This window comes from Cyprinodon variegatus, unplaced genomic scaffold (assembly GCF_000732505.1).
Source record: "Cyprinodon variegatus isolate N-32 unplaced genomic scaffold, C_variegatus-1.0 Scaffold968, whole genome shotgun sequence".
In the NCBI taxonomy this organism is placed as follows: Eukaryota; Metazoa; Chordata; class Actinopteri; order Cyprinodontiformes; family Cyprinodontidae; genus Cyprinodon; species Cyprinodon variegatus.
Genome location: NW_015151421.1, coordinates 295,525 through 303,120, shown reverse-complemented (window position 1 = coordinate 303,120; position 7,596 = coordinate 295,525). Strand labels below are relative to the sequence as shown.

The window sequence follows — 7,596 nt, the reverse complement described above, 5'->3', positions numbered from 1 at the left end:
TACACATTTAAACAAAGATTAAACCCTGATGTTGATCCTCAGATGATGGCTGAGCTCAGTTCATGAACTAAAACCTAAGCAGACGTGTTTGAGCGAACCAAAATTAACAACGTGCGCCGCCGTGTGCACCAGCGTGAAAACAAGGATGGCGTAGCCCACGATCTGATGGAGCAGGATGTTCTGGTCCAGAGGAAGGATTCTGACCACCCAGGTGGCCCTGAGCCACGTCAGACAACGGCGCAGCATCAACACCTGGACACACAGAATGAGATAAGTTAATACGGAGGAAGAGGTGGAGCTCATTAAACCCAACAACAGCAGCAGAGACAAAACCGATCCAACATCCATCTAACCCACAGCAAGCATCAGAAAAGAAGGTAGAGGCTGCCAGGTGAAGGACCTGCAGGATCATCTTCTACTGGCAGAGCTGACATCCAACATGTTTGTAAAAAAAAAACTTAAATAAAAAAATAAAAGAACTGATTTTCCCATTTAGCAGGTGTGGGCTGATAGCTGGTGTTCAGATAAAAATATTTTGATCTCTCTAACAGATTAATCCTGCTGTGAAATATCTGCAGTTTTCTTCAGCAGTCCATGAGGACGATCACAGATTCATTGATTGAGCATATAATAGTTAAAGGTACTGTGGAGGATTTTTACGAATTTTTGAAGAGATCTGCCCTCTCCACTTTAACAAAAAATAAAAAATGCACATGAGCAACCCTATTCCCACTCCTGAGAGGGAACACCTATTAAACTCGTGCGAGAGCGTGCACGAGCCCATTTCTCCTCGTGCACACTCTGTTCAAAAGTTGCTGTTTGCATCACTCATACAGGCTTACCTTGAAGATTTGCAATTTTTCCACTATGTCAGACTCACTACCGGTAAGTGAAAAGCAGAAGCACGTAGGACGGCCTTACGTAAACATATCACCTGAATGTTTGAAAATTAGGAGGATCACTTATTTAGATGATTCTCCCGGAAAAAGAACATCCTCCACTATACCTTCAACATTTAAACCTTAACTTAAAACGTCCCTATCTCTCAAAGGAACTACTAACCTACATCTAAACAGTCTGGTGCTGTGATGCAAGTCTTTAACTTAAAAATGGGGGATTTGGGGATGAATCCTGAGTTCATCCTGTCAATAATCTTAAAGAACCAAACTGGACCAAGATGGACCTGCAGGCTGGTAGCATCTGGATAACATGCTGATTATAATGTGCTGACTTAGAAGGTGGCTGCTCACATACTTGAACCTCTGATTTATTTTAGGCTAATTTGTCTGGTAGCAGGGATGGCCAGCCAACCCCAGAATACACTGAGCGTAAGCAAAGGGAGACCCGTTTTAGAGGGGATACAGGGAGGTACCGGTTCTGGAGTCGTGGTCTGTGTCTCCAATCTCTATCTAGGGCTCTATATTGTGGTCACGCCATTTTAAATGAGTGTCCGAACATCTAGTGGATGAAAAAGTAGTGGACTCGAAAATCCTTGAAAAGTAGTGATTATCAATGGTCTCTGAATTATTCAGCAAACGCAGTTTGGGAAAATCTTTGTGCTAAATGATATTTTATTATTTCTGTGATACCATAACGAAGGTGCAGTTGAAGTTGAGACACTGTCCACAGCCTTTGGCCAGCATGAACCAGCCGCCACCGTAGCTGTGGTACAGCATGGCGCTGATGAAGAGCAGCAGGTTGAGCAAAGCGTACACACACAGGAACAGCAACTTCCGGCTGTTGTTCTGCCAGTAGGCCCGGGTTAGATACCGAGGAGCCTGAGGCTTCTTCTGATCAGGATCCGGTGGTTTCAGCCAGTTAGCAGCGCTGCGGAAGATACAACAGGAAAAAAAAACAGAGATTTCTGTGGGGTTTTGGTTCGTAGACAAGATATTCATAACATTAATCTGTTTACATTACAACCTTTCTGAGTGGAAAACCAGCTCACCTAATGGTGAGGTTCTCCATCACTTCTGGAAAGTTCTCCAGCTCAGCTTTAAGCTCTTCGAAGGTGATGGAGCCACTGTTGTCTTTGTCAGCTGACTCAAACAGAACCAGCGTCAAATCGTCCAGCTTCTCCTCTGGCAGAGAGATCGCACTCTCGTGCAAACACGACTTCAGAACCGTTCTCAGCTCATCTGGATCGATGGAACCACTGCCTGTTAGCACAAACAACCACAGCTATGGTGAGGTTACACTATTGTTTCGATGGGCCAGTCTGAAGAAACAAAACATCTACCAGTGTTTGGAGTAGATTAAAAGAGGTGTTTTAATCAAGACCGTACCAACCAAGACCAAGGAGTACCTAGACCTAGACAAGGCCAAGACCTTTGGAGACCAAGACCACATAATGTCTTGGTCTTGTCTTGGTCTCTGCTTCTAAAAGTCTTGCCTTGTCCATGACTCAGCACTCCTTGGTCTTGGTTGGTGTGGTCTTAACTACGACACTTGATTAAACACCCTGAATGTAGCTTTGAAGCTTGTTGGAGGGTTTCTGACCGTCAACGTCGTAGACTTGAAACAGGAAGCGGAGCTTATCGGTCTCATCGCCGTGGATGAGGAGATTCAGAGCTTTGAGCAGCTCATCCAGACTGATGGATCCGCTGCCATCAGAGTCGAACAGCGCAAAGAAGCGTTCAGCGAAGAAAGACTACAAAAATGAAGCAGAATACAGGAAGCATTTAAGACAGAGAAGCAGCTGGTGCTCTGTACTGTAGGATGAAATATTGAAATATATGACCCATATACACAAACCCTCTGAAACCCTGAGTTTGGACCAAGCTTGGATCAGTTAACCGTGCTGAGCTTGGTTCTAAGAGCATTTACACATCATGCTGGCACAATTTCTCGCCTCCTATCGGTGGTCCATGATATTACAGCTCTAAAGGTGGGAATTACACCAACAAAAATGGTTGTGAACAGGGGAAGAGATCTGTGAATTGCAAACCCGGACACGCCTGAAAACCTGCATTATTAGTCAGCTGGCTTTAAATAGGAGATGACGTGGTCTACGCATGCACTCTTTATTATCAGAGATCTGAGCCATAACTGAACCGTGGCTAGCCCTACTGTTGAACTAGAACTAGATTTAGCACGGTTTGGTTTTGTCCGGCACGGTCCAGTTCAGTTGCGTTCCATTTACACTCAACAGTTAGCTCATAATCGTGCTCGTCGTGGTTTTAAAAGGGTAGTGTAAATGGGGCTATAGAGTCAAAATCTAGAGTGTTTCACACAATCAACTAAACTGTGATTGTGTGAAAACTCTTTAAGGTGTCAACAGTTTAACCAAGTAGAAAACACCCTCTGAATCCCCCCTTCTTATGGAACGGAACCACCAGCTCAGTCTGCCAGTCCTGGGCCACTGGTCCCGGCCTCCATGTGATATTGAAGAGACATGTCAGCCATTACAGATCAAGGACCTAGATCCAGGGTCCTGAGTTACCCATGGGGGATCTCATCAATCCCCTACAGGGACACCAGACTCAGAGGCGGCGCCTGGGACCCAATCCTGAACAAAATCCATCTTGAACGTAACGCTTTGATTGATTGCCAAGTCAGACCCATTTAACATGGATGTGCTTGGTATCACATCCGCCGAACAGTGCAGGAAATTCTGACCCAAAGTAAATTAAGGAAAATAGAGTGCATGCTGATAGATGCATCGACGCTGAACTGCTGAGGCGTCAGTTTGCTAATCAAACCATGGTTAAAGGGTCAAATGAAAAGGCTGTTTTAAAAATATTTTTCAGTATAAACAATCAAAATGTCTTTAAAAAATGTATTTTATGGACTGCATGATGGCGCAATTTGCAGCAATGCTGAAGTGGTCCAGGGATCTAGTGACCCCCAAGGGGGGGGGTTCAACCCACCTACCTTGAGAAGCCCAGCTCTAACACCTGTATGTGTTTTTGTAATGTTTCTCACCTCTTTGACTTTGAGTGCAGTTTTAAACTCAACGATGTCGATCTCTTTGTCGTCTCCAGCGATAGTCTCAAACTGTTTGGTTACCCACTCCAACCAGCGAGCGTCTTCATCCACACTCATGATTCTGTGGGAAGAAACCATACAGGCTGATCCTACATCTGCAGTGTCTCTCACCCCAGGCTCACACCGACTCCGGTCTTACCGTTGCGGTGCGGTGGGTGCGGCGCCGCAGTGATTCCAAGTCATTAAAAAGACGTAAACCTCTCTCACCGGCTGCTGAGCTGTCCGGCTGCGGTTACCGAGACACTCCGGCGCTGCAGAAAAGTCCGCAAGAAAGCTATCCTTGCGGCGTGCCGGAGCCCTCCGCAACAAACTCTCGCAAATATCCTTATTTGGGCCGTGTTGTCGCGTGAAGTTACGTGAACTCAAGTGAACTTCTGTTAAATCTCCGGACCTGTTGCCGGAGCCGCAGAGCCGCACTGCACCGTAGTCAAAAGGGCGGTGTGAGAGGGGGTGTGCGGGAGTTGCAGTCTCCGTCGGCTCGGTAACCGCACCAGAGCCAGTGTGAGCAAGGGGTAACCTCTGTACAGTGGGTGATGGTTGGAAATGGACACTTCACTCACGCTCCCCGTGTTTCACGAATAGCGTGAAAAACATAGTGCTACTAAAGCCACTAGGTGGCAGTCTGAGTCTATTTCGGCGTCCCATGAGTCAGGATAAGATAGGTGAATGAGCAGACTGGGAGGGGTATGACCTGTTGCGAGCTGAGCAGATTATTGTTCCCCAGGTTAGCGTAGAGGGTAGGGTGAGTGGTCTGCAATTCCAAAGGTTGAGGGTTCGGTCCCAGCTGTGGCTGAGTTTATCATTGTTGCCTTACATGTTTTTCTATTTTTTTTAATCACAATAACTTATTTATATATATTACAGATACTAGCCTATTATGCTGTTTGACTTTATGGCATCTTTCTTTTATTTAGATCAGCTGATGTGCGCTCTACCTTTCCAAGGAATTACATTAGACCATAGGGATTATCATTCTACAGCCTCAATATCTTACTCTGATAATAATAGGCGTATTGTTATACTATTTTTGTTATTTTTATTATCATCTAGCTGGTAAAATTTTCAGTTTGATCTGGAAAAGGACGCTATGATGCCTGATACAACAAGCATGAAAGGCCCAACCCCCCAGGCTTTTTGGGCACATTATGCAAGAATGCTGCTTGCTGCCGCGATGAATAGTGGCGTTTCTAAACTGTTGTCAGGGATGGTTGTGACCCACCCAAAAGTCAGTGAGCTAATCCGGAGTATTCCCATTTTAAATACAGTGAACCCTCGTTTATTGCGGAGGTTACGTTCCAAAAAGAACCCGCGATAGGTGAAATACGTGAAGTAGAAACCTTTATTATTTTTAGAGTTATCATACAATGAAATGTAATCACTTGTCACACCTCCTCTTAGACTATGAATTCATTAAGGGTGGGATAGTCTGTGACTATGTTAAACTGGTTTAGATTTCATCTGATGGAACAGGGACACTTTGTTTGAAGTGGTTTTATTTTGAGATAAACACACATCTCTGTTGGTTGGATTCTTCCTGTTTGTGTTTAAGTGCTGAACTGTTTAATAATTTTCACCTTATCTTCCTATATTTAACTGTAATTTTTTTAATCCACTCATTGATGTCCTGAAGCTGCTTCATATTTTTTAAAGGTATTATTTAGCAGCTTTTATTCATTAGTAGCTGGACAGGAAGTAGGGCAGGAAGAGAAAGATAAGACATGCAAAAAATAAATACATCAAACAGCTGCTACAACGCTAAACCAGAACAACTCTGTATCTCTCCTCCCCGTTTTCAAACCATCTCCAACATCAATTTTAAAGTTTCTCTCAGGAACCCAACTTCAACAAAAACTATAAAAAACAAAACAAAGCGGACGAAGCATCTCCTGATATACTCTGAAGATGAAAAAGTGGGAAAATACAGGCGCATTATCAGAGAGTGAAACATGAAAATAGAGTTAAAAGAAATGAAAAACAGGAAATAAGGACAGGAGACTGCAGTGTAAGGATCTGTGATGACGCTCCGTTATGCACCTAGTGAAGCGTCACTGAAGGAACTCAGAAACAGCTTCATGCATGAAGTGAATGAAGGTTTGATTGAAAACTGTCTTTCAGTTAAATGTTGCAGCAGAAAGAAGTTTCCACCCGGTCGGATCAGTCTGAAATATTCACGGATTGATTTGAGCTCATCTTTGATCATGCTAGATAAAACTGATATTAGGGATGGATTTCCTTTAAACTTATACGCAAAGGCTCAACCATATCCTATTAGCGCGGCCAGGCTCAATACTCTCTGGTTTAAAGCAGACGAACCAATCAGAGCCCAGTACCCATGATGCAGCAGAGCATTCCTGTAAGGAAAGATTATTTCAATTATACCTTTTAATGTTTTTTCATGGTTAAAAATTCATCAACTGGCTGTTGAAACACTTTATGCCTCATTTGCAGTGATCAGATGTTCTAACCTGTTTGCCTCACCAATGAGACTCTGTTTCTTTCCTTACTGGTTCACAATGTACAGCTGTTAAAGAGGGGGACACAAACAGAACTACACATTGAAAAACGGGGCCAAGAACAGAAATGATTTCGATACTTGTGGAATTTCCTCCTTGGATTTTTACCAAGTTTCTTAAACAGCTGCAATCATGGTCACCAACCACACCTTTACACGCCTTTTCTGCTTTAGAGGTCTAAGCAGTGTTTGACATCTTTGTAAATTAAGTACTTTGCTGTTTTTGTCATTAACGTATAAAATACTCCTAAAAGGAAAACTTCATCACACCAGGTGTCCATGATCTCATTGAAAGTCGTCAAGCTGTCTGGAAAAGACTGAGAAGAAAAACGGGAAGTGATCCTCGGTGGGTGTGAACCTCGTTCCTTTCACCATGTGGAAGTCATAAGAAAGTGGAGCAAAAAAAGTGAATAAACTTTCTGATGAAATAAAACAAACTCTCTGTTTAAAGCTGAAAGCTTTAATCTGTGGGTCTCATATCTTCACCGTAGATCAAACTTCTTCCCTCCAACAGAAAGGCTCAGGCCATCTGACAGCACCCAAACAGACCTCATCCTGTGCTGCACGTAGAAGCTGCTTCCTCAGAGGAACCTGGGTTCTCTACCAGTACCTCAGCAGTTTCTGACAGGTATGTTCCCAGAGATGACCTGCTGCAGTGGCTCGCTCAGCCTTCAGAAACAGCTGATCATACTCCGGTTCAACACCCTGTTGCTGCTGACAGCACAGTCCAGCTGCATCCTAACCATCGGTACCGGATCCAGAAAGGCTCATCAGAGCTTTGATCCAGATCAATTCAATTCAAAATGTCTTAATTCCAAAAGGAAATTAAATGTTGCACTAAATCATAAGTTATTTTTATGTGTGGTAGGTCTTGATAGGTTTAGGCAGGAAGGATCTCCTGTAGAGGTCTGTCTTGCACCGGATCTGGAAAAACCTCTGAATGAAGAGGATGCTCACTGTTGTCCATAATTTTCTTCACTTTATGAAGAATTCTTCTTTGAAATAATTTCCAGAGGTTGTAGAGTTCCTGGAACAGAGCCCGCCTTCTTAATTAGCTTGTTGAGCTTCTTTAAGCCATTAGCTCTAATAATGTTTCC

At 43.6% G+C, this 7,596-nt stretch overlaps 1 protein-coding gene across 1 annotated transcript in view; it reads right to left on the bottom strand.

Moving 5' to 3' along the window:
• The window catches only part of LOC107100407 (NADPH oxidase 5-like), a gene marked incomplete at its 3' end in the record, with an annotated part of 17,272 nt that overhangs the window by 3,549 nt on the left and 6,127 nt on the right, over positions 1-7,596 (bottom strand). Inside the window, exons 2-6 of the mRNA XM_015398868.1 lie at positions 3,925-4,048; positions 2,500-2,650; positions 1,949-2,159; positions 1,590-1,827; positions 85-252 (exon numbers count right to left, since the gene is read on the bottom strand). Of these exons, the coding sequence (XP_015254354.1) occupies positions 85-252; positions 1,590-1,827; positions 1,949-2,159; positions 2,500-2,650; positions 3,925-4,044 (888 nt within the window). The remainder of the gene's footprint in view (positions 1-84; positions 253-1,589; positions 1,828-1,948; positions 2,160-2,499; positions 2,651-3,924; positions 4,049-7,596) is intronic.